At 37.7% G+C, this 27101-nt stretch overlaps 2 protein-coding genes across 2 annotated transcripts; one reads left to right on the top strand and one right to left on the bottom strand.

Annotated features, from left to right (window-relative positions):
• The first annotated feature begins 5720 nt into the window (after positions 1-5720).
• On the top strand, positions 5721-9190 carry LOC104095027 (probable serine/threonine-protein kinase PBL23). Its single transcript, XM_009601066.4, has 5 exons — positions 5721-6050; positions 6871-7052; positions 7151-7340; positions 7835-8226; positions 8675-9190. Exons 1-5 carry the CDS (start codon positions 5930-5932, stop codon positions 9005-9007), a joined length of 1218 nt encoding a protein of 405 aa, XP_009599361.1. The 5' UTR covers positions 5721-5929; the 3' UTR covers positions 9008-9190.
• A 12348-nt stretch (positions 9191-21538) lies between these two features.
• Positions 21539-22612, bottom strand: LOC138893751 (uncharacterized). Its single transcript, XM_070178410.1, has one exon. It carries the CDS (start codon positions 22610-22612, stop codon positions 21539-21541), a length of 1074 nt encoding a protein of 357 aa, XP_070034511.1.
• Between the last annotated feature and the right edge of the window lie 4489 nt (positions 22613-27101).

Genomic DNA, 27101 nt, shown 5'->3' with positions numbered 1-27101 from the left:
ATTGTGCGTGGAACTACTCTCTATTGTTGTATGAGGCACTTGCTTCATGAAGGAAAGGAATGTTAGTGACCTTTGTGTTAGAATAAGTGAGCGGGTTATAAATAATGCATGGTGCTTGTAAGTCAAATCTTGAGGCGAGGATGTTACGTTAGAATGCTTAATCTATTTTAAATATTCTTGGTATGATGAGTTATGAGAGTTATTTAAAAAGGCCGTGTCTATGTGAAGTGTTGTTTGATTGCTCGAGGACGAGCAATGGGTTAAGTGTAGGGTGTTTATGGTAGGCTATAATCTCATGTTTTAGTCGCTTATTGTACTCTAATTTACTGAACTTTTATTGTGTTTGAGCTTTAATCGCTAGTGTTTCTTACTTACTGCATGTTTTATGCCTTGTAGGAGTGATTCCGAGCTATGTAGATGTTACGGAATGAATTCGAGCATTTTGGAGCTTTTAAGTCTGAGTAAAAGCCCAAGGGATTAAGCTGGGATCGTGTTCGGGGGTCGAGGACCAAGTCTGGATGTCAAAACGCACGAAACAATCCGTACTCTGAGAAAACTCCACTGCCGCGGCGCGTGGGGCGCCGCACGTGTACATTTTCCTGTTGTCTATTAGAAATCAACTCTCTGGATTTCCTCACTAATGCCCTGCATGGCGCATCACCCCATGTGGAGCGCTTGTGCAAGTTTTGCAAAGTAATTATTCTATTTCGTCTAGGAGAAGGTGATTGCGTCTAGGTCTGACCCTACTTGGTATAAATACATGAAAAAATATTATTTTTCAGATTTTTGTCATATTGGAGACCTAAGGAGGAGTTGGAGAAGCAAAAGCACAAGGAGTTCATCATTCAATCCTCACTCAAGACCCGAGTTTGGATCATTTTATGTGTTTCTTTACTTTAAACATATTTGTGATGAATTGCTACATATCTATGGAGTAATTTTCTTTAGGGTTTGATGGATTTGGTGTATTGATATTTTTTTGTGGATTATAACTCTAGTTTTATGTATTGAAGCGTTTTTGGATGATTTAATTGTTGCATCTATACTCACTAGTTCATGTAATCGAGAGAGGCATTTCTTCTGATATCTTTGCATTATATTGTTGGTTGAGTTCATTAATTCTTCTTAGTAATCGAAAGAGTCTAGTTGAATTATTGATTAAACCTAGTTAGGAGAATAATCGAAAGAGGTTCTCCTAAAGACCAATCCACTACGCATTCTTGCATATCTTCCCGTGCTTAAATTGGTTCATCTTGTGAGGTTAAAACTTAGTCGAGAGAGGAGTTTTTGCTGAACGTTTGAACTAATAATTGAGTGAATTCGAGAGACACACTTGAACATTAGAAGTAAATTATATAGAGTTAGATCCCAAACATCCTATATTCTCCCATTGATATCTTTCTTTATTTAATGTTTGCTTCGATTGTCATTAGTCAATAGCTCTAGATTCTTAGTTAATTGTAGTTTTAATCACATAAATCTCAATTGTTGATCATCTTGGATAGCAATTAAACTAGAAACTACGAAACACTATTTAAATCCAATTCTTATGGATACAATATTATACTATACTATCTTTGACTAGTGACTATAATTTAAGTGGTATTTTGCGCTCGTCAATATTTATTCGGCTAATCCTCTTATACCACCAACTAAGAATCTTGTATAAAAAGCATCTATGTAAGCACGATTATATGACCAATCATATATGCCATTTATAATTTTGTCCCACAGAATTCTCTTAGGACCCTTTTTAACAAAAGAATTAATTAACTCAAAATTTTTTAAAGAAGAATACATGGGTTTATATAAAAATGATGCTATAAATATTCCGAAATAAGCTATACTGACTGAAAGAACTGTATCCTTTAAAAATTCATTCCAATCAATCGAATTATTCGACTTTTGATGCAAAAGATTTATAGATGGAGCTAACCATTTCGATAATATATCCAAATTCCCCCCCTCTTGGTTGAAAGGAATTCCTAGAGATCCAACAAACAAAGTAAAGAGTCCTAATACAAATATTGGGAATAGCATAGTATTGTCCGATTCATAAGGATAGGAATAAACCGCTTTATGCTCAAAATGAGCAATAGTCATAAAAGGTCGTGTCATCTTTCTTCCATTTTTATCAAGTGGATATTTAGTTTTTGAAAAAAAATAAGTACTTTCATTATTATTCATTGTTAATAAACAAGAGTTTTTCTTAACTCCGTTTTTACCCCATAGAGATATTGAATAAAAGGGTTTTTTTTGTTTCCCACCATAATTTTCATACTATGTTTCTGCACATCTTTTTGTGCAGATCCAAGTACCTCATATCAGACTAGGCATAAGTGCTTTGGATATACCTCTCGGAGACCTCAAGGTATACCTGCATGGCGTCTGCAGGCCTCAGAGTCACCCTCTGTCCTCGATTCATTTCTACTACTTACTCTTTACTTAAACAATGATATATTAGAGATGTTTCATTATATTCATGTAGAGCTTATGACTCAGTCTCACCAGATTGTGGGTGTTAATCAGCTGTATTATGGAGTTTTTTTTTTATGATATCTAGTTGGTTTAAATTTGAAGTTCTATTATTATTTTCGTTATTTCTCTATGTATATTACGCTTACCTAAATTTAGAGATAAGGTGCTATCTCGACATCCTACGGTGAGAAATAGGGGTCGTGACAGATAAGTGGACGAAGGGTATATTTAGCCCTTGGTCAATAGTCCATGGACAATTTTGGCCCTTTTTTCTTATTATATTCATATGAGTTGATGAAAAATTAAATTCATCATAATTGCCTGCATTATTTTCTTGATGTTCTTATTATGTGTTTCTTCCGTGTTGCCTTTATTGGTCGAAATTCAGTTATAGCTTTTCTTGTTATATTTCTTTATTACATCATTTTTCTCGTTTCCCTTATTAGACAGTACTACCGTTGTTCAGCTTATTTTCTTATCCTAGTAGGTATCTTGACCTGACCTCGTTATTACTCTACCAATGTTAGGCTTGATACTTACTGGTTACCATTGTGGTGTACTCATACTACGCTTCTGCATATCCTTTTGTGCAGATCCAGGTACCTCATATCAGACTAGGCATCAGTGTTTTGGCTATACCTCTCGGAGACTTCAAGGTATACCTGCTTGGCGTCTACAGGCCTCACAATCAGCCTCTGTCCTTGTTTCGTTTTCGTTTCTACTACTTACTCTTTACTTAGACAATGATGTGTTAGAGATGTTTCAGTATATTCGTGTGGAGCTTATGACTTAGTCACACCAGATTTTGGGAGTTATTCAGCTGTATTGTGGAGTTCTTTTATGATAGCTAGTTGGTTTAAATTTGATGTTCTATTATTGTTTTCGTTATTTCTCTATGTATGTTAGGCTTACCTAGTTTTAGAGATTATGTGCCATCACGGCATCCTACGGTGGGAAATTGGGGCCGTGACAAATAGGTGGACGAAAGATATATTTAGCCCTTGACCAATAGTTTAGGGATAGTTTTGGCCCATTTCCTTATTATATTCATACGAGTTGATGAAAATTAAATTCATCACTTGTAATTGCCCGCATTATTTTCTTGATGTTCTTATTATGTGTTTCGTCTGTGTTGCCTTTATTGATCGAAATTCTGTTATAGCTTATCTTGTTATATTTATTTATTGCATCATTTTCCTCATTTCCCTTATTAGACTGTACTACAGTTGTTCAGCTTATTTTCTTATCCTAGTAAGTATATTGACCTGGCCTCGTCACTACTCTACCGAGGTTAGGCTTGATACTTACTGGATACCGTTGTGGTGTACTCATACTACGCTTCTGCACATCTTTTTGTGCAGATCCAGGTACCTCATATCAGACTAGCCATCAATGCTTTGGCTATACCTCTCGGAGATTTCAAGGTATACATGCTTGGCATCTGCAAGCCTCAGAGTCACCCTCTGTCCATGTTTCTTTTATACTATTTACTCTTTACTTAGACAATGCTGTGTTAGAGATGTTTCAGTATATTCGTGTAGAGCTTATGACTCAGTCTTACTAGATTTTAGGAGTTATTCAGCTGTATTGTGGAGTTCTTTTATGATAGCTAGTTGGTTTAAATTTGAAGTTCTATTATTATTTTCATTATTTCTCTATGTATGTCTTACCTAGTTTTAGATATTAGGTGCTATCACGACATCCTATGGTGAAATATTGGGGCCGTGACACATAGGTGGACGAAAGGATATATTTAGCCCTTGGACAATAGTTCAGGGACAATTTTGGCCCCTTTCCTTATTATATTCATATGAGTTGATGAAAAATTAAATTCATAATTAATGTTTTTATTAATTATTTAAGTTAATATATGATTTATTTAAAAGATAGTGAAGATACTAATTGTTATTTACGGTATTAGTTATCAATTTGTAATTAGTTAATACTTTTATTTTAAAGGATCAAATATCCAATAACTAATGATCAGTCACTGACTAATATTACTCGATCAATTTCAGGATTATTTGACCACCTTGGTGTTCACTAAAACAAAGATCAAATTATTAAAAAGAATAAAGAAGAGGGAGGAAGTAAAATAAGAATGACCGAAAAACGTTTCGGTGAGATTTTACGTTTTCCAACAAGTTAGTGTTTGGGTTGGGTAAGTTAGAAAATCGGGTATTTTTTGGGGATATTTTTGAATCGATAAATGAATAGATGGTATATTTAGCCCTGATCAATAGTTCTAGAGCAGTTTTGGTCTTTTTCATTTATTTAATTGAATTAGACCAGTAATAAAATGACATGTGAAATTTAAATAAATCTTTTTTTAATTCGAGTTGACCGTTGGTTATACAGGCAGAAATGGGCCGAAAAGATAACGTTGGAGACATTTTTGAATCAATAGGTTGGCGAAGGATATAGTTAGCCCTTGGGCAATAGTTCAAGGACAGTTTGGCCCTTTTCCGTGTTATATTCATATGAGTTGATAAAAAATTAAATTCATAACTAGAATTTTTATTGATTAGTTCAAGTTAATATATAATTTATTTAAAAGATAGTCAAGATACCGACTATTCTTTACTCTATTAGTTATCAATTTATGATTAGTTAATACTTTCATTTTAAAGAAAAATATGTAGTTTAAATACCGTTATATATATATATATATATATATATATATATATATATAGGGGGGGGGGGTGTCACACATTAAAGTTCCCTAACTTGTATTTTACTAATTTTATTTTCTAATCATTAGTATATAAATTTATAATAAAAAAATATGTTCTAAGCTCATATATGTTGTATCACAAATCCCGTCAAATATATTATCTTGACCTATTTATCAAAGAAATAGTTGATTTAGCTCTAATAAGGTAATATTATAATCACTTGATGTATAGTGTGATTGATGACATCACTCTATATTTAATTAGAGATTGAGCCTTCGAAAAGAAAAAATTTCTAATAGAAACCACTTTCCCCTAAAACAAATTCTAATAGGAATCACTTCCCCCTAAATGGATTAGTCGGACCAGTGTGATATGGATGATATCATAAAGTAAAAAATAAAAAGAAGGTAATATTGCTCATCCAAATATAAATTTGCAATTTGATATAATCTTTTCCCTCCCGAAATAGTTGGGTCTGAATGGATAGGAAGCTAAAACAACATTTTGCTAAAACAAAGAGAAAAAAATTGATTTCCTGGGAGACCCAAAAAGAGAAAAGGATTGGCTCCGTCAGGGATCAAAAGATTTTGATTTTTATCTTTGATATGGGTATCGAGTTTCTGAATATATTCTCGCTGGTGGAGTCCTCTCTAAAACTTATCGTTAATAAATTTGATGGCAATAACATTTTGTGACCAATTCCAGATTTTTTTGTTGATGGTTTTGCAAATATAAGATATGATATTGTATATAGTAGTAGCAGGAGGAAATTGAGAATGATCTGTTTTTCATGTTGCTTGTCATCGGAGGACAAGATTCAGACTACAAATTCTTTGAAAAAAAGCATTCAAGACACCAAATCTATATCGTCATTCGCCAATATTTCTATTAAAACTGGTAATTGATCTGTTATTTTTATCATCTTGCACCCAATTTTGTAAAATTGCCAATCTGTATGTATTGTCTTTGAATTTTGTACAATTTTCTGATGGTACGAATTTGCTTATGTATATGGATCTGATGTCCTAACAAATTACAACAATAACTTAGTCTTGATTCCAAGTACGTTGTGATCGACTAAATAAATTATTATTGTTCATGTCGCTTCATTTATTCTCATCTTAGATCTTAACGAGAAAATTGAAATGAATTTAACCACCCAACAAGCATGCTATTGGATAAAATTTAAACGCAGGGCTTGACATGCCTCCCTCCAGAAAAAAAAGTCAAGTGTTTTTATTTGGATAATACAACAACAACAACAACGTAAATATGTCGCACCACTGCTTTGGGGTGGAAACTTGTTTCCTTCTGTTTTTTCCCCTTGGCAGAATCTTTCATGTTTCATGTAACTAAAAGATTTTCCTCCCCAAAATTTCATTAAGCTAGATACTATGTTCTCTCCTGCTTTCATTTCATAAGCATCTTTGTTATTAGTAGTAGTATTTTACAAATGAGAAAATTGTATAGGCGGAGTCAGGATTTAAAAGCTCATAGGTGCAGAATTCTAGCATTTTTCAGTAAGTAACTGGATTCTAAATTAATAATTTTTACATATTCAATAGATTTCTTAAGACAAATACAAAGTTTGGATCCAAAGTTACTGGGTTCATCCAAACCCGCAACTTGATCTCTAGCTCCGCCCCTGCTGCACACTGTATCTATTTAGCTTGAATAATCCAGCTTTCTCTTTAGACATATTGTATCCTCTGTGCAGATAGCAGCAGGAGGAGATACATAGCTGAAGAAATAGAAAAATATGGAAAAGGAAACATTTCATCTCAGACATTCACATTCCATGACTTGGCTCTAGCCACTAAAAACTTTGATTCTGAGTGTTTGCTTGGTGAAGGTGGTTTCGGGAAAGTGTACAAGGGCCACATTGATAGCAAGAATATAGTACTACTCTCTCCCCATTCCTTTTATCTTTGTTTCCAACATTTTACTATTCTTGTTATTTAGTTATTCATTGTTTATCCTTTTGTGTTTTTTATCAGGATGTTGCTGTAAAGCAACTTGATAGGAATGGCTTCCAAGGAAATAGAGAGTTCCTTGTGGAGGTTCTGTTGTTGAGCCTTCTTCATCACCCTAACCTTGTTACTTTGGAAGGATACTGCTCAGACGGCGACCAGCGAATATTAATCTATGAATTCATGTCAAATGGTTCACTAGAAGATCACCTTCTTGGTATGCATTCATATCCAAAAAATTATAACTTTTCTTGCTTGACTTAAATCCAGCAACTAACTTGAGCAATGTCTCCTGGAAAGCAGGAATTAGCATTGATAATAATCTTAGGAGAAAAGGGTCAAAAATACCCCTCTATTACCCCCTTATACTATTCCAATATCTTAATTTTACCTTCCGTTATACTTCGGTGCCATTCATTCATACCATTGTCTTTAGCAAATTGTCTCATAGTTGCCCTTGATCCTAACTAAGTTCCAATCTGAAGTTAATTTTAAAGCATAGTTAACAATCGAGGGGCAAATACGAGACGATTTGCTAACTGCACGGGTATGAAACACCCTCAAGTATAATAATAGAGAATAAATTGAGATAATTCGTAAAGTAGATAGATAATTTTAACCTTTTTCCAAAACTTAAAAGATAACTACACCACCTTCAGGTGAATTTTGCATCTTTTTAAAGTTGCTGATGATATGTACTTGGTTTGGCAGAGCTTAGTCCAGAAAAAAGGCCACTTGATTGGATTACAAGGATGAAAATTGCGGAAGGAGCAGCCAGAGGACTTGAATACTTGCATGAAACAGCTAATCCTTCAGTAATTTACCGCGATTTTAAAGCATCCAACATACTTTTAGACGAGAATTTCAATCCCAAGCTTTCTGATTTTGGACTAGCCAAGCTAGGTCCAACTGGTGAGAAGACTCATGTTTCAACCAGGGTCATGGGAACCTATGGTTATTGTGCACCCGAGTATGCTTCCACGGGTCAATTGACCACGAAGTCTGATGTTTACAGCTTTGGAGTTGTCTTTTTGGAAATAATCACAGGCAGAAGAGTTATTGACAGCTCTAGGCCGAGTGAAGAACAGAACCTTGTTGTCTGGGTAAGTTACAAGAATTCAATGTCACTATACAAGAAATACTTAACTATCCAATTTTAAATTTTCTGTAACATTATGTCATCTTGAGATGGTTTTAGTCATGTACTATGTCAACCTCCAGATGCACCGGTCTGTAGGTGTAAAACATGATGATTGAAAGTGTTAAGTGGGGACGAGATAGACCTAAAAATCACATGAAAGAAGTTAACTAGTAAGACTAATAATTTCTTTGGATCTATGCAAAACTATTGATAAGTATAGCACAGTAGAAAAAGATCTATTGATAAGTATAACACAGTATAATATTGAACTGAGATGCGGTTACATGGAGCGACATAGACAGTAGGAATCGCATAACCGATTGATCAAATTCTTACTTGCTTGTGATTGAAGTGTAGCTGTTGTAGTTGTCTGGGATCTGTTATGTCATTTTGAAAATATTACTGGGCAGGCAACACCACTATTCAGAGATAAGAAGAAGTTTCACTTAATGGTTGATCCATTGCTAGGAGGGGATTATCCAATGAAGGCACTATACCAAGCTCTAGCAATTGCAGCAATGTGCCTGCAAGAGGAAGCCAGTACGCGGCCTCTGATGAGCGACGTGGTAACTGCTTTGGAGTTTCTATCCGGTAACAAGACAGATTTAGAGGCGGAGGGGGGAGAAGAGGAGGCTACAGAAGATGATCACACTTTCAAATCCCCACCTGCATTGCAAAGTTTTACGAGTAGACTTGAACGAGCTGAAAGTAATGATACCAACGCCGTTAGGGAAAGAGACTAGTACCTTCTGTGTATAACCAAAAACAACTTTTTCTTGCTAAGTTTTTTTTGCAGATTTTGTATATTATTGGCGGTTCCCCACCTGCACTATAAAGCTTTAGATGTCGAAAGTACTGAAAGAATGAAGCCAATGGTGTTAGAGACTAAAACCTTCTGTGAATATATAAAACTTTTTTCTTGCTTAGTTTCTCAGATTTTCTGTATTATATAGTCTCTACCTGCACTGCAAAGCGTTACAAGTAATGTTGAAAGTACAGAAAGCTAAAATCTGAAGTCTTGCCCAGATATTGTGGTGGAAATCAACCTTAAAGGTGTTAGAAAAGGAGACAAATCTGAAGTCTTGCCCAGATGGGGTGAAAATCAACCTTTTTTCAAGTCTTATAACGAGTGAAGTTGTCAATTTTTCAATAATTAGGTGGCTCGGCCCCTTTAGCTAATTTCAAATTCAACGGCTATTATATCCTCAGTGGCATACTAGTAAGGTACACTTTACAGGACCAACTATTATAGAAATATATTGAAAATAAACCAATAGAGTAAACTCAAGCAAGATAATCTAATAAGAAATTGGAAGCGATCGAGTAGACAAGGCGTTTTCAGGAAACTATCTTTAGGATAGTAATTTCCCCCACACGGTGCAAATAGTTAAAGGAAGATCTATCCCCAGGATACAATGCCTACTGTTGGAAGCTAAACCAAGATTAATTAGTATTCCTAAGTTGTTTAGGATTTAATATTTGGTAGTTTATTTAATTCATGTCTAGTTAGGTTTTATTTATCAAATTCATATTGGAATAGGTTTTGTAAGTCTAGTCAAATTTGGTTTGTAGTATTATAAATAGCGGTGCTACTATATATTTTCTATTATAGAGAGGTAACTATGATGTAGAGAGATTCAAGAGTTTATGAGTTATGAAAAAGCCTCATACCACGTTCTCTTCCTAGTTTAATAAATTTCTTCTATATAGTCTTTGTTGAATTTTTTTGCTTGTGCCTAAATTATTCTTGGGGTATTTCAATCATTCAAATTGGTATCAGAGCCTGTGTGAGATTCTGTTAGAGTCGGTGGAGATCCTAAAAAAATTATGGATACTCCATATTTACATGATTGCTACAATTTCAAGTTTGATGGCAAAAATAATTTTGAAGACTCGCATCAATATATGAAATATTTTTTCAATGTTGTTGGATTATGGCCCATTATTGAAACAGGATTTGAGGAACTCCCAGAAGGTACAACATTAGCAGGTGATGCGGCTATGCAATTAGAAAAAAATAGACAATTGGATTATAAGGCACGTTACTATCTCACCAGTAAGGTTGCGTGTATCTAACAAATTTTTGCATGCAAAATCAACAAAGGAGGCTTGGACAATTTTGGTAAATTCACATCGAGGTTCCGCCGAAGTAAATAAAGTCAAATTGCAAGAGCTAAGAAGACAGTACGAGTTGGTCCAAATGAAACCATTAGAGCCCGTTAAAGAATTCATTACAAGGATTACTAATATTGTCAACGGCATGAGGACCAATGGAGAAGTACTAGATGAAGTTAAAGTGGTTGAAAAAATATTGCAGTCCTTGAGTATAAAATTTCACACGAAGAAGGTGGTACTTGAGGCTACCAAAAATCTTAGCACTTTTACACTTGATGATTTAGAAGGTAAATTGGTAACGTATGAGATGTTCCTAACTCAAGACATGCCCGAAATAGGGGATGAGATGTCCCTAACTCAAGATACACCCGAAATAGGGGAGGAGGCATTGCAAGCAAAGGTGAATCAACCTAAAGCAAAAGAAGAGACAAGTTATCCTAAAGAAATAAATCAAAGAGGCCAGAATTTCAGAGGTATAGGTCGTGGTAGAAGTAACTTTCGAGGTCGTGGTACATGTAATTTTTCTTATCAACAAAGAAATAGTAACAATGTTTTGAAGGAACAATAAGGTCATCAAAATTTTCAAAGACGTGATAAATCTAAGATTCAGTGCTATAATTGTGGTAAATTTGGACATTATGAAAGCAAATGTTGGTCTAATAAATATGATAATAAAGAAGTATATGCTAAGATGGTTGAAAATAATGGGGATAAATAAGAGACTTTATTGTTTTTTAGTTTTGAGGTTGAAGAAACTAAAGGGACTGAATGGTTTATTGATTCGGGCTGCAGCAATCATATGAGTGGAAATAAGAAATTATTCACTGATCTGGATGAAACATTAAGAGGTACAGTAAGACTTGGAAATAATGCAAAGGTGCTTGTGGCTGGAAAGGGAAAAATTCGCATCACTGTGAAAGATGGTTCTTCTAATTTTATGTCATATGTGTTTTATGTGCCGAGTCTTCATCATAATTTATTGAGTTTGGGGCAACTATCAGAAAATAGGTATGATTTGCGTTTTAAGTATAGGATTGGCACAATCAATGATGATAAATTTGGACTAATTGCAAAGTTTAACATGAACAATAGTCATTTTTGGCCTCTTAATCCCAATAGTGATGATTTACCTTGCTTTAGTTCTATAAACTGTGATGATACTTGGTTGTGGCATCTACATCTTGGGAATTTGAATATTGGGAGTTTGAAATTTCTTGCAAGAAAGAATTTGGCTGATGGTTTTCCTTCTATTGATCTTCCTGACAAAAAGTGTGAGTCGTGTATTTTGGGAAAGAAATACAAGGAACCTTTTCAAAAAGGCAAGGCTTGGAGAGCTAATGCACCATTGCAGTTAATTCATTCAGATGTATGCTCAGTTGAAGTTTCTTATAATGGTGGTAGTAAGTATTTTATTACTTTCATTGATGATTTCAGCCGAGAGACTTGGGTATATTTTTTGAAAAATAAATCTGATGCATGTGATATTTTTAAGAGCTTCAAAGTTTATGTGGAGAAGCAAAGTAGGTATTTTATTAAAATATTGAGGACTGATAAGGGCACTTAATTTCTTGTTTGTGATGATTATTTGAAGAAGTATGGTATTAAGCATCAATTGACAGCTAGATATACACCTCAGCAAAATGGTGTGGCTGAAAGAAAAAAATAAAACAGTGATGGACATAGTGAGATCTATGATGCATTCCAAAAATATTCCAAAAGGTTTTTGGGCAGAAGCTATTTTCTGTGCAATTTATGTATTAAATAGGTGTCTTACACGGTCTAATTTTGGAAAAACTCCACAAGAGATCTGGACAAGTAAGAAACCAAATATTTCTCATCTAAAAGTATTCGGTTGTCTTGCTTATGCTCATGTTCCTGATGCTTTGAGAAAGAAAATGGATGATAAAGCGGGTAAGTGTATTTTTTAGGTCATAGTCATGAGACAAAGGATTACAAGTTGTTTAATCCAGATACAGGAAAAGTGATTATTAGCAGAGATTTGACTTTTGATGAGCAGAGATCTTGGGATTGGTCAAAGAAGGATTCTGAACCATCTAGGTCTCAACCAATAATTTTAGTCATAGAAGAAGGAAGTTCTAGCAGACGGATACACTCAAATTACACCTAAATAAATGGTGTAAGGCGGTCGATGTCAAATATAATAGCCCAACTAGGTTGGGGTCGAATCCCACAGGGAATAGGTGAGAAAAGGTTACTTGAATAGTGTGAAACTTGACTTAAGTCGTAATCCTACTCTGTTAGTTTAAAAGAGAGTGTTGTAATTATGAGTTATCGAGATAACTATTTTGTTATGAGAATATAATTAATTTAATTAAGGAAATCAAGGTTGTATCCCCATCAATGGAATGTAATGCTATCGGTGTTAATCTTATATATTCCTAGTGGAAGGTCCTTTGATATGCAAATGGTTTCTATATGACTACCCAATATTTCTCAATAGTTAGGTAGTATTTTCTCTTTATGATTTTTCCAAATATAAAAGAGTTACAATTAAGAACAACTAATTTATGCCAAATAGAACTCACTTATTCCTAAGCAATTCTATTAAACAAGGTTTAAAGCCTTGAGTTTTAGCTATTCAACTCTACCAAACCCTAACTCACTTTTTCAAGTAAAGATAGGATGAAATAGCATTAGTCAATGTTTGCAACCACCAACATTAAATGAAGCATGAGAAATGAATAAATACCAACCAACCATTATATATATATATATATATATATTCAATGATAAACATTTTTCAAGTAAAGATAGGATGAAATAGCATTAGTCAATGTTTGCAACCACCAACATTAAATGAAGCATGAGAAATGAATAAATACCAACCAACCATTATATATATATATATATATATATTCAATGATAAACACCCATTAACATTACACCCATTTAGGGCCCACAACTTTAGTATTTAAAACTAGCTACTCATACTAGAATCAAAGAACAAAGCAATAAATGAAGTCATAAAGCTTACAAAGATACAAGATTTTTTCTTCAAAACTTTCAAAACAATGGTGTATTCAATGCTATAAAAGTAGCCTCTTTTTCAGATCATATGTCCCACAAAAATCCTAGTAAATCTATTTATAATAGGCCAAAAGTCGGGGTCAAATTTAGACAAAAATGCTCCTGTAGAACACATCTGCGACTGCAGAATGGGTCACAGATCATGCATTCGGTTCGCAGAAATACAAAGTCATCGCATAATTGCACGCCCAGTTACCCAGTTCTCCATCATAGATCCATTATGCGGTCCGCATATTGATTATGCGACCGCAGACTGTGTTGCAAAAGTGCTCTCACAGAATCTCCTTCTGCACTTATGCGGTCCGCAGAAGTGTTATGCGACCACATAATAGACCGCATATTTCTCTCTTCAAGAACTGAACCACCTGCTTCAGTATGCGGTTGGTTTGCGGCTCACACATCACTTCTGCGGTCGCAGACCTGCTGCATTTCTGCCCTTCTATGGGTTTTTATTTCCTTTTCCGTGTTCTTGGTTCTTCAAGTCTGGTACACTGCAAAACACCAAAACTTCACGAGAAATAACTAAAAATGCTTTAAAAACGAGCTAAAGTCTATGCAATTAGTATCAAAAGTGCCGAAATTCTACGGCACATCAACACCCCCAACTTAGACTTTTGCTTGTCCTCAAGCAACTAAAACAAAAGCATCCTATCATACACTACTCTATTTCCGACAGATCACAAAATAGCAGTGACTGTAGATGGTGCTGACTGTCAGCTAACAAGCATGTAACTTCTTTTATTCACCTTTCGTGGAAGACAACGATCATTTAGCAATTCGACCAATCAACTTGTAAACTTCGAGCCTCAAGCAAAATGATAGAATGCTACCACAGCTATGTGTGCACTTGTATCCTACTTCAAGTACCTAACTTCTGCTAGATCTTGCAATTCATGCGTGCTCATAACAAAGAAAATTTCCAACTCACAAATATGTATAGGGGATACAATCAAACACTCTTGCACTCAGAAAGAAAGCTAAATGATACAAGTATCAGTCCATATGCTTGCCATTATTTTAACTCACTGCTATCTCAGGAATAATTGCTTATAGATCACCAAGGACTTTTCATGGGTTGTAGTGTAGGCTTCGGGACGGATTGGACGAATATTTGGGAATGTAGTGGCTATACCCTCCTTAAACTCTACATACACTTTGCTTCTTTACTACATATCACTTATTGACCTCGAGTTACCGACATAGAACCACCTCAAAGTATTTCTTCAGTATTCACAAGACTCCACTCCATTTCTCTTTATATATATATATATATATATATATATATATGTACAAATGTTTTTATTTTATTTTTCCTTTGGAGCTTGAGTATCTTCATATATACAACTTTGAGGCTTTTGTGTTTTTCTTCTACACACAGTAGGCAACCATACCAATTTCTACTTAACGCCAACACCCCCAACTTAGGCTTTTAGCCTCATTCTTAATCGTTCAAGGAAGGATGGGTTCATAAGAGGGAATTATTTCATAAAGGGTAAAGGTTTGTAATGTGGTAGCCAAATAAACGGTTAAAGGCTCAACGGGGTCACTAGGATAATTGATGTACCAGGGGGGTCAATTTGGTCAAAATTATCTATCAATCATAAAGAGAGCCCAAGATCATTTCAGCACCCAATCATTAATCTCAGAGTTGCATTAAGAAACCAACCGGGTAAGTTCTAGACATCACAAGTTAAGCATATGTATTATTTATACAAATCTTCACTCACTCACAACGCATGAACTGTTCGACTCAACATAATTTCATCCCTCAAGTGAATGCAAGGCAACTCAAAGCTTCATCACATGATATTTGAGATTCTGAGTAAGCATAAAGTCAAAGAGCGAGCCTCGAGTTCACAAGAATGACTAACCGTTTATTTACAAAATTAGAAGGGTGCAATTTATTCAAAATAATAACTTATCACATGCTTGAAGCTAGAACAACAACACCAAACAAGTAAAAACATTTTGTGCTACCACCATGGTTATACTATTACACCCTTGGAAAAGAACTCGGCGAAGAAAAACCAAGGAGAATTCATTGCTATCTACAAATCTACACTATTAAAGGAAAGAGTTTATATACAAGTTTTACACAAAAATTTGACTACCCCACCCCCAACCAAAAAGCATGCATTGTCCCCAATGCATTGAGAAAGTAAGATCAAAGTTTAGGGGCTTCCTGGGGTGCACTAGGCGCTAGGAGGGGAAGGAACATCCGGGGTAGTTGTGGGGTCAGATGCTGGCACTATGGAAACAACAGGTGGAACCTCGGACTGTGTGGTGGTGTTTGAGGCTGGAATAGGAAGCTCCACCTACTGTGAAGCTGTGTTTGGACCTGGGAGCTGCTAGCCTCACCCAGTGATGGCTGCCTGGACTTGGCGACCATGTCTGCAATGAAATGTGCAATTGCTGTCTGCACATCTACTTCCTCTTCACCGTGTGTATCTGTGGAGATAACAATGTGTTTGCCTTTGTAGTCTCGTTGATCTTCATTCTCCTCAAGCAATGCCTCCTCATCAGTCTCCTCCTCCTCAGTGTCTCCCTCATCGGTCTCCCCCTCAAACCCTCCAGATTCCTCTTCTGAATGAGTGTCAATGTGCACAACGAAATTCGAAGCTTTTGATGCCTCAGTACCATAGGCCTCCGGAGCTGTCATGAGGTATGTGAAATCAAGGTCCAGGCTCGGAATGTGGGAGGTACCAGTGCCCTTCCTCCGGAAGAAGGGAGGTCAAATCAAACTCCAAATTTTGCATCTTGTGCAACTCTGATTTCAACTCAGCAACATCCTTTTGGAGTTGAGGCATATCCCCAGCCTCGCCTCGCTCGACCCTCTCTAGACGCACTTCAAAGTGCTTGAGTCGATCTTCATAGGATTGATGTTATTTCTGAAGAACGCTCACTGATGTTTGGATAGGGGCCAGTGCTTGCCGGATGAGAGCTGGAAGTTCTTTGGTCAGTCTATCTACTTTGGCATTGGATTTTGTGCCAGTAGACCAAGCTTCGAGAGAGCAGGCAGGGAAGTAGGTGGCTGTGTAGTGGTAGGTCTGGGAATGGATGTAGAGGTGGCTGGTGCAAAAGGAGTGTCAGGCATTGAGGGGGCAGCAGGTGCTGCTGAATCTGATGGAGCAGTGAGTGAAGTCTCTGGTGGGTTGTCTATCACCTTTTCTGTGGCATCACTGATCCAGGTGATGTCAATATCTTGAACAGCCTTTTCGATGCGATCATTTTTGGGGATATGAGGCACTTCCCCAGCTTTTCACAAAGAACTGATCAAACATGGGAAGGGGAGTGATGTTTCTTTTTGATTCGCTCTCATTCCAATCTCCCGGAATATAATTTCTCCCACATTAACTTTGATGCTTGTCATGATGCATGCAATGAGGATTGCCTTCTCGATGCTTATGTCGGTTTCATTTCTAGTAGGCATTAGACGAGAGCAGACAAAACTGAGCCAATATCGGCCTTCCTGAGTGAGATCCCTCTTGTGAATCTTTTAGCGCGGAGCTATCCAGGAAGGAGTTCCTTCGGCTATGACGAAAGCAACCCAAGCATGCTCGGATTCCTTATTGGCAAGTTTTGCATCATATTCAGCCGTTCTTGACGACCAATCCTCAAAATATATGTCGTTGATTAACACGGCATTATACAGTAATTGGACCCCTCGAACTTGGACAGACTGTAAGAATACACGGTTCCACTTCTGCTCAGCATTCCTGGAGGTAGCATAAGTAGCATAGAATTCCCTAATGAGCGTCTCATTATACTCTCTCGGGACTTGAGTGAAGAACTCTCATTGCCTCTTTTTAATATTTTCAAGCACATGAGGGTAATGTTCTTTTAAACCGTTCAGGCCTAGATTCTTCTCTTCAATGATTTGTCTCTTTGCTAAGCTATGTTTGTACAGGTTCCAAGAGCCGGGAACCCCACACCGGAGATCTTCACCACTTTTCTGACGTGTTTCATCATGGAGATCAACGAATGGCATAAGATCAGTATATGCCTCCTCCTCTTCAGACTGGGAGGAGTGCTCAGATGTTCTTCTGGCTGTTTCAGGGCTTAGGCATTTGGATTGTTGTACTTGTTGGCTTAGGGCAGCAGCCCGTTTGTTTCCTCGAGCGGGAGGTGATCGCAATGTGAGAGACTTCTTTGGTGCCATTCTAGTCAATGAATCAATGGGTGAGTAGTTGATATAGCATGGGAAACATACTGAGAGAGTATAAAGGAAGCAAGAAGCATTTGCGATGAGTTATGCGGAGCGCATAACAACTTATACGACCGTAGATTGGTCACGTTTTGCTCACCAGATGTGGCAAATTACCTGCCTCAGTCTGCGGTACTTTCGCGGTCCGCGAAATAATTCTGCGATCGCAAACCCAACCGCAGAAGTTCTTCTTAAAAAGATACCTAGGGCACCAAAATGCGACGACTCTGCGGACTGCAAATCAGTTATGCGGACCGCAAAGATCGTCATCCTTAGTCAAAAGGTCAACCCACTCAACTTATAGAGCTTCTAACACCCAAATTCAGACATTTCACACCTATGACAGAGAAAATTTCCCAACCCCTATTCTTTACTCCTATTATATGGATTAAATCTTTAGAACCCAGTTTACCTCCAGCATCAATTTTCCCCCAAACAATGATTTTCGAATCAATTATGCACACATTGATACCCAGAGCAAGGGATTGAGAAGAAGGGGGAAAGGAGAGGCAAACACATGATCTTCTTCAGCGTGATTAAGCAAGAGAGGGAGGAAATTTACATACCAGATATCTGAGCAGTTGAAGCACTCGTCCTTAGATACGAACCATGTGAGCTCTTTCTTCGCAATTCCTTGTTTTTGTTTTGTGATTTTGTGTTGTTAAGTCAATGTTTTTGGTTTTTTTCTTGTTCTTCTCTTTTTCTTTTTTTTAATCTCTTTTGTGTTGTGCGGTGCTTCTATGTGTAAGAGTGAGGGTGTGCAACTTAAATGCGGAGGGGGTAGGGTTTAATACCTGGGAGTTCTGCGGTGGAAAAGTAGATCGCATAACACATTATGCGGTTGCATATGTGTTATGCGATGAGTTAGTAACTGCTTGGCTAAATCCACTTCGCGATGCATTCTGCGGTCGCATAATCATTATGCGGGCCACAGAAATAGAAATCTCACCGCATTTTTGAGGGCCAAAATTGCATTTTCTTTTGAGTGTGTCTGCGACCACTATACGGTCTGCAAAGCCATTATGCGACCGCTTATTTTCCCACAGACCACAGGTCCTGCTTTCCTTCATTCTTCTCAGTCCGTGCACCCTGTTTCATTGTATTTTTGGCTACCTGCATTCTAACACACACGTCAAACTGCTCAACACTAACAACTAAACCTACAAAAATTAAAATCTAACAAAAGAATATTACCACACATGGGTTGCCTCCCAAGAAGCGCTTGATTTAACATCGCGGCACGACGATGTTGACCCCATTTGGGCTAATCAGTGGTGGGGGCTGGTGTAGGACTATCCTTGAGTGCGAATTGTTCTACCAAGTACCTTTCTTCTGTGGTTCCGAGGTAATGCTTGAATCGTTGGCCATTTACTTTGAAAGTTTGAGTCCCGTCCTCCGACTCCAATTCAATAGCGCCATAGGGGGACACATTCACAACTTTGAACGGGCCAAACCATTTAGATTTGAGTTTGCCCGAAATAACTTGAGTCTGTAGTTGAAGAGTAAGACCAAGTCACCGGATTTGAATTCCCGCTTCAAAATCTTCTTGTCATGAACAAACTTCATTCTTTCCTTATACATGGCTGCACTCTCATAGGCATGAAGATGGAATTCTTCCATCTCGTTGAGTTGTGTTATTCTTAGGTTAGCAGCTTCGGCCCAGGCAAGATTCAAATTTTTCAATGCCCACATGGCTTTGTGTTCAAGCTCCACTGGAAAGTGACACACCTTACCAAAAACCAACCGGTATGGTGAGGTGCCAATGGGAGTCATAAATGTTGTGCGATATTTCCACAATGCATCATCTAGCTTCCTTGACCAATCAGTCCTGTTTGCATTAACAGTTTTTGCTAGGATGTTTTTGATCTCCCTGTTAGAAACTTCAACCCGGTCACTCGACTGAGGATGATAAGGGGTGACCACTTTGTGCTTGACTTCATACTTTTCGAGTAGCCCGGTGAAGGCCTTGTTGCAAAAGTGAGAACCACCATCACTATGGATGGCCCTGGGGTGCCAAACCGCGTAAATATGTTCTTCTTCAAGAAAGCGGTCACACTATTTGCCTCATTGTTGGGCAAGGCGATTACCTCAACCCATTTGGAGACATAGTCCACTGCCACCAAGATATATGTCATGCCATAAGAGCTCACGAAGGGACCCATGAAGTCTATCCCCCACACATCAAAGATCTCGGCCTCCATTACAAAGTTCATAGGCATCTCATGTCTTCTAGAAATTTCCCCTTGTCTTTGACATTGATCATATGCCTTGACCATTTAATTTTCGTCTTGGTAGATCGATGGCCAATAGTAGCCACATTCAAGCACTTTTTCCGCGGTACGGTTTCCACCATGATAGCCCCCAACTGGGGAGTCATGACATGCTTTGAGAATTTGCATTACCTCATCTTCCAGAATACAACGCCAAATGATGTTGTTGCAGAAATACAGAACAGAAAGGGTTCCTCCCAATAGTATTGCCTACACTCCCGCAAGAAATTTTTCTTTTGATAAGCTTCCAATACGTCGGGAATAAGGTCACTAACCAAGAAGTTAGCGATGTCGGCATACCAAGGGGCGAAGGTGCTAGACAATGCCAATATGTGCTCATCTAGAAAGGCATCATTAATTTCAAGGTCTTCTTTTGGTCTCCCTTCCTCTTCAAGCCTAGATAGGTGATCCGCAACTTGATTCTCTGTCCCTTTACGATAATTGACTTCAAAGTCAATCTCTTGTAACAAAAGGACCCACCTAATCAATCTTGGTTTAGCATCCTTCTTCCCCATAAAATAGCGAATAGCAGCATGATCGGTGTAAACTATCACTTTGGACCCCAACAAATAGGCGCAAAATTTTTCAAAGGCATAGACAATGGCAAGCAGTTCTTGCTCAGTCACAGTGTAATTCATTTATGCGCAATTGAGTGTCTTTCTTGCATAGTAGACAAGATGAAGGACCTTGTTATGACGTTGACCAAGTACCGCCCCAATAGCTACACCAGTGGCATCACACATGAGTTCAAATGGAAGGGACCAATCAGGTGTGACAATAATAGGTGCCGTGGTGAGCCTTGCTTTCAATTCCTCAAAAGCTTTGAGACACTTCTCATCAAATTCAAACTTTGCATCTTTTTCAAGGAGCTTGCACATGGGATTTGTAATTTTTCAGAAGTCCTTGATAAAATGCCTATAAAAACCGGCATGCCCCAAGAAGCTCCGGACACCTTTTACCAAAGTGGGAGGAGGAAGCTTGGAAATGATTTCGATCTTTTCCCGATCAACCTCTATGCCTTGCTTGGAAATTTTGTGGCCCAGAACAATGCCCTCGTTCACCATGAAATGGCACTTTTCCCAATTTAGCAAAAAGTTGGTTTCCTCACATCTTTTAAGCACTTGTCTAAGGTTGTCGAGGCAATGCTCGAAGGAGTCACCAACTATAGAGAAGTCATCCATAAACACCTCTAAGAAATCCTCCACCATGTCCGAGAAGATTGACATCATGCACCGTTGAAAGGTAGTCAGGGCATTACATAGCCTAAATGGCATACGACTACAGGCAAAGGTTCCATACGGACATGTGAATGTTGTCTTTTCTTGATCTTCTAAGGCAATGTTGATTTGGTTATAGCCAAAATAGCCATCCAAGAAGCAATATAATGACCTTCCCGCTAGCCGATCAAGCATTTGATCAATAAAAGGCATAGGGAAATGGTCCTTGCAAGTAGCATTGTTGAGCTTCTGGTAGTCCATGCAAATTCTCCACCCGATCACCGTCCTTGTTGAGATGAGCTCATTTTTGTCATTTTGAATCATGGTTATGCCTCTTTTCTTTGGCACACATTGCACCAGACTCACCCAAGGGCTATCGACAACGGGGTAGACTACCCCAACATCTAACCATTTTATGATTTATTTCTTCACCACCTCTTGCATGGAAGGGTTTAACCTTCTTTGATGCTCCACGCTATGTTTTCTCTCTTGCTCCAATTGTATCTTGTGCTCACAAATTCTGGCGGGAATCCCTCGGATGTCCGCTATTGTCCACCCAATGGCCTGTCTATGCTCCCTTAGGATATTTAACAAGTATTCAACCTGCACATCATTTAACAAAGAAGAAACAATTACAGGTAGAGTTTTATTAGAGCTAAGAAATTTATACCTTAAGTGCGGTGGAAGTGGCTTGAGCTCAAGTTGTGGCGGCTCGATAATTGAAGGCTTATCGGGAGGTGTGACTCTATTATCTAAGTGAAGAAAACGTTTCTTTGGTGCATACGTGTAGTACCTAAGACCTTCTAATACATTTACCGATTCCATGTATCCTTCCATGTCTTCACCATCAAAATTCACCAAAATAACCGCCAATGGTTCACCGAGGCATTCTTCTTCCATCTTTATCTCGATTGCGTCCTCTACCTCATCAACAATATCAATGACTGAGATGCTTTCATATTCATGTGGCAATTTCATACCCTTACTCATTTGAAAGGTAACCTCTTCGTCATTAACTCGGAACTTGATCTCATTTCGTTCCGAATCCATGAGTGCTATTACGGTATCAAGGAATGGTCTCCCCAAGATGATGGGTATTTCTTTATCAACAGCACAATCAAGGATCACGAAGTCGGCAGGGAGGAGGAACTTTCCCACTTTCATAAGAACATCATCAATAATCCCCACCGGTCTATTTATTGAATAATCGGCCATTTGCAACCTCATACTTGTAGGACTCGGCATCCCTAACCCCGCTTGCTTGTAAATAGCAAGAGGAATTAAGTTGATGCTAGCCCCATTATCACAAAGAGCTCGTGCAAAATCGCCCAACCAGATAGTGCATGGAATGGTAAAAGCTCCCGGGTCTTCTTTCTTTTGAACGGTGGTTGTTGCAATGATGGAGCTAACCCGGTGAGTCACATTAACCACTTCATTCTTGGTGGTTTTCTTCTTAGTGATTAAGTCCTTCAAGTACTTAGAAAAACCCGGCATCTCTTGAAATTATTCCACAAATAGAATGTTCACCGATAATTGCTTGAGAATGTCATAGAATTTCTCGAGTTTGCTACCATCAACCCTCCTAGCAAGTCTTTGAGGGAAAGGAGGGGGAAGTTTAGGAATTAGTGCTAGAGATTTTGGTGCCTCCTTTACCTTTTTTTTAACCTCTTCACGGTTCACTTCTTGAATTTTCACCTCCTTTGGGAGTCTTTCAGCTTCAACAACAATTGGCACCTCAACTTGTGCCTAAACCTCTTATTCCGGATCTTCCACTTCGACTACTTGTTCATTCTCTCCTTGAAGTATTTTCCCATTTCGAGTTGCGATTGCCATACAATGAGAAGTCAGACCATTCCCATTACCTTTTGGATTTGCTATTATGTCACTTGGGAGTGTGCCTTTTTGCTTTGGATTTTGCTCTTTTGATAGATATCTCATTTGCATTTCTAACTTTTGTATGGATGCGGTGTGAGAACACCACAAGCTAAGTCATGTTCTTCATTGAAGTGTCGAATCTTTCTTGATTTTGCAATACTCTTTCAAGCATGTTCTCAAATTTGGACTCACTTGAACAACTTTCCTTCCAATGCGAAGAGTTAGAGTATTTCCCCTTTGGTGGAACATAGGGGTTTGAACTCCGATTTGAATAGTTGTTGTTGTTACTCCAATTACCTTGATTTAAACTATCTTGATCATTTCTCCACTGTTGATGGCCTTGCCCTTGCGGGTTAGACCTCCATTAATTTTGTTGCCCAGGACCTTGGTAGGGTTGTCTTTGGTAACCACCTTGAGCGTTGTTGACATAATTTGCTTTCGCGTAATCCTCGTTTGACAAGGGTTGCACATCTTCCACAACATTCACTTTTTTTGTTTGGCTTTCAGTAAAAATCTTGGTCAACACATTGATATTGGTAGCAAGCCCGGCAATTACTTGATCTCTTTCTTGGTTCTCCTTTTGGTCATGGAAGGAGTACCATATGCAATTCCACCCGTAGTGTCTTCCGAGTGCCAAGCTTGGTTATGTTCTGCCATCTTGTCAAGAATTTGTGTGACCCTTGCAAATGTTTTATCCATAAAGGATACATCAGCTGCATTTTTAGCTATGGATTGAGTCAAAGGATCCACGCCCATGTAAAACTTCTCCAACAAGATGTTGTCCGGAAAACCATGATTCAGCGACCCCACTAAATATAACTTGAATCGACCCCATGCCTCATGTAGATGCTCTCCCGATAGTTGCTTAAAGAAGAAAATTTTATCCCAGAGCTCTGACTTCTTGCTTTGCGGGAGCCATTTAACTAGGAAAGCTCGAACAAGTTCCCGCCAAGTATGAATGGAATTAGGTGTTAGATTTTGGATTCATTTCCTTACCTCTCCAGTTAGTGAGTACTTGAACACCCTCAGCCTTAGGGCATCATCAGAAACGTGATTCTACTTGTGCATCGCACACACACCCAAGAAGTTTCTGAGATGTTGTGTCGGATCATCATCGATGGAATTTCTGAAAACCCTCTCTGCTTTGAGCATTAGGATTTGACAGTGTTCCACCTTGAAGGTGGAAGCATCAACTCTTGGAGGGACAATGGCATTTGTATCCTCAATATACTCATCTATATCCGCAAAAGGGTTCTCTTCTTATAACTCGGCCATGTTTACCTAGTAACACCAAGCAAAGCAAGCAAAGTGTGATGGAGTAGAAAAAATATAAAGTAAACACACACTAAATAGTAATTTCAAAACCGTATTCCCCGGCAACGGCGCCAAAATTTGATACGCTCAAATTACACCTAAATAAATGGTGTAAGGCGGTCGATATCAAATATAATAACCCAACTAGGTTGGGGTCGAATCCTACGGGGAATAGGTGAGAAAAGGTTACTTGAATAGTGTGAAACTTGACTTAAGTCGTAATCCTACTCCGTTAGCTTAAAAGAGAGTGTTGTAATTATGAGTTATCAAGAAAACTATTTTGTTATGAGAATGTAATTAATTTGATTAAGGAAACCAAGGTTGTGTCCCCATCAATGGAATGTAATGCTATCAGTGTTAATATGATATATTCCTAATGGAAGATCCTTTGATATGCAAATGGTTTCTAAATGACTACCCAATATTTTCCAATAGTTAGGTAGTGTTTTCTCTTTATGATTTTCCCAAATATAAAAGAGTTACAATTAAGAACAACCAATTTATGCCAAATAGAACCCACTTATTCCTAAGCGATTCTACTAAACAAGGTTTAAAGCCTTGAGTTTTAGATACTCAACTCTACCAAACCCTAACCCACTTTTCCAAGTAAAGATAGGATGAAATGACATTAGTCAATATTTGCAACCACCAACATTAAATGAAGCATGAGAAATGAATAAATACCAACCAACCATTATATATATATATATATATATATTCAATGGTAAACACCCTTTAACATTACACCGATTTAGGGCCCACAACCTTAGTATTTAAAACTAGCTACCTATACTAGAATCCAAGAACAAAGCAATAAATGAAGTCATAAAGCTTACAAAGATACAAGATTCTTTCTTCAAAAGCTTCCAAAATAATGGTGTATTCAATGCTCTAAAAGTAGCCTTTTTCAGATCAGATGTCCCACAAAAACCCTAGTAAATCTATTTATAATGGGCCAAAAGTCGGGGTCAAATTTAGACAAATATGCCCCTGTAGAACACATCTGTGACCGTGAATGGGTCACAGATCATGTATGCGGTCCGCAGAAATAAAAAGTCGCCACATAATTGCACGCCCAGTTCCCCATCGCAGATCCATTATGCGGTCCGCATATTGATTACGCGACCCCAGATTGCGTCGTAAAAGTGCTCTCGCAGAATCTCCTTTTGCACTTATGCGGTCATTATGCGGTCCGCAGAAGCATTATGCGATCGCATAATAGACCGCATATTTCTCTCTTCAAGAGCTGGACCACCTGCTTCAGCATGCGGTTGGTTTGCGGCTCGCACATCACTTCTGCGGTCGCAGACCTGCCGCATTTCTGCCCTTCTATGGGTTTTTGTCTTCTTTTCCGTGTTCTTGGTTTTTCAAGTCTGGTACACTGCAAAACATCAAAACTTCATAAGAAATAACTAAAAATTCTTTAAAAGACGAGCTAAAGTCTATGCAATTAGTGTCAAAAGTGCCGAAATTCTTCGACATATCACAGACATCAAGAGGAATGTGCAGTGATCCTGTTCAAGCAGAGACGTCCAGTCGCCCGCAAAGACAACACCAATTACCAGCTCGTTTGCAAAATTATGTTGTTGGCGATGATAATGATTTATTCGATGAAGATATTGTAAGTTTTATCTTATTTGTAGATTGTAATCCTGTTACTTTTGAGGAAGCTGTTAAAGATGATCGGTGGGTTCATGCAATGAATGAAGAAATTCATACTATTGAGAAAAATAATACATGGGAATTGACTACTTTACCACCCTCAAAAAGACCAATTGGAGTCAAGTGGGTATACAAGACCAAGTTCAAACCAATTGGAGAAATGGATCGCTTTAAGGCAAGATTAGTTGTTAAAGGATACAAGCAGAAGGCAGGTAGTGATTACTTTGAGGTATTTGCACCTATTGCTAGACTTGATACTATTCGTATGATAATTTCTCTTGCTGTCAATAATTGCTGGGAAATTTTTCAAATGGATGTGAAATCTGCTTTCTTAAATGGTGTATTTGAAAAAGAAGTGTATGTTGAGTAGCCTGCTAGTTATGTCAAAAAGGGTCAAGAAAATAAAGTTTATAGGTTGAAAAATGCATTATATGGATTGAAACAAGCACCTAGAGCTTGGTACACTCGTATTGATTCTTATTTTATTGGACATGGATTTTAGAGATATCCATATGAGCATACTTTATATATCAAATTCAAGTGTGGCGAAGATATTCTCATTGTGCTTATATGTGGATGATTTAATTTTTACTAGCAATAATCTTAAATTAATTTCTGAGTTTAGGGAGGCAATGATTAGCCAGCTTGAGATGACTGATTTGTGTTTAATGTCTTATTTTATTGGCATTGAGGTATCTCAATTAGATAATGGAATATTTATCTCTCATAAAAAATATGTCGGTGATATTCTAAAGAGATTTAATACGGATAAAGCCAAATCAATTTTGAACCCTGTTGAAGAAAAATTGAAGTTGGTTAGAGATGGGACTGGTGACTTTGTTGATGCTACATATTTTAGAAATTTGGTAGGGAGTCTAAGGTACTTGACTTCTACAAGTCCTCATATTACTTATGGAGTTGGATTAATTAGCAGATTTATGGAGACTCCACGACAATCCCACTTACAAGCAGCAAAGAGAATTTTGAGATATATTCAAAGTACGCAGACTGATGGTATATTTTATTCAAAGACTAATGATAGTAGTCTTGTGGGATTTATAGACAGTGATTGGGCTGGTGATACGATACAAAGAAAAAGTAATTTTGGCTATGCATTTTATTTGGGTTCTAG

Source organism: Nicotiana tomentosiformis, chromosome 6 (genome assembly GCF_000390325.3).
Source record: "Nicotiana tomentosiformis chromosome 6, ASM39032v3, whole genome shotgun sequence".
Taxonomy (NCBI): Eukaryota; Viridiplantae; Streptophyta; class Magnoliopsida; order Solanales; family Solanaceae; genus Nicotiana; species Nicotiana tomentosiformis.
Note: the sequence above shows the minus strand (reverse complement) of the source record. Positions and strands in the feature narration are given on the sequence as shown.

Excerpts from the sequence above, each read along its gene's own strand:
- LOC104095027 (XM_009601066.4), top strand. The coding sequence starts at position 5,930 with ATGATCTGTTTTTCATGTTGCTTGTCATCGGAGGACAAGATTCAGACT. Across the intron at positions 7,341-7,834 it reads ACTAGAAGATCACCTTCTTG|AGCTTAGTCCAGAAAAAAGG; the intron begins GTATGCATTCAT and ends TTGGTTTGGCAG. Across the intron at positions 8,227-8,674 it reads AACAGAACCTTGTTGTCTGG|GCAACACCACTATTCAGAGA; the intron begins GTAAGTTACAAG and ends ATTACTGGGCAG.
- LOC138893751 (XM_070178410.1), bottom strand. The coding sequence starts at position 22,612 with ATGCCGGGTTTTTCTAAGTACTTGAAGGACTTAATCACTAAGAAGAAA.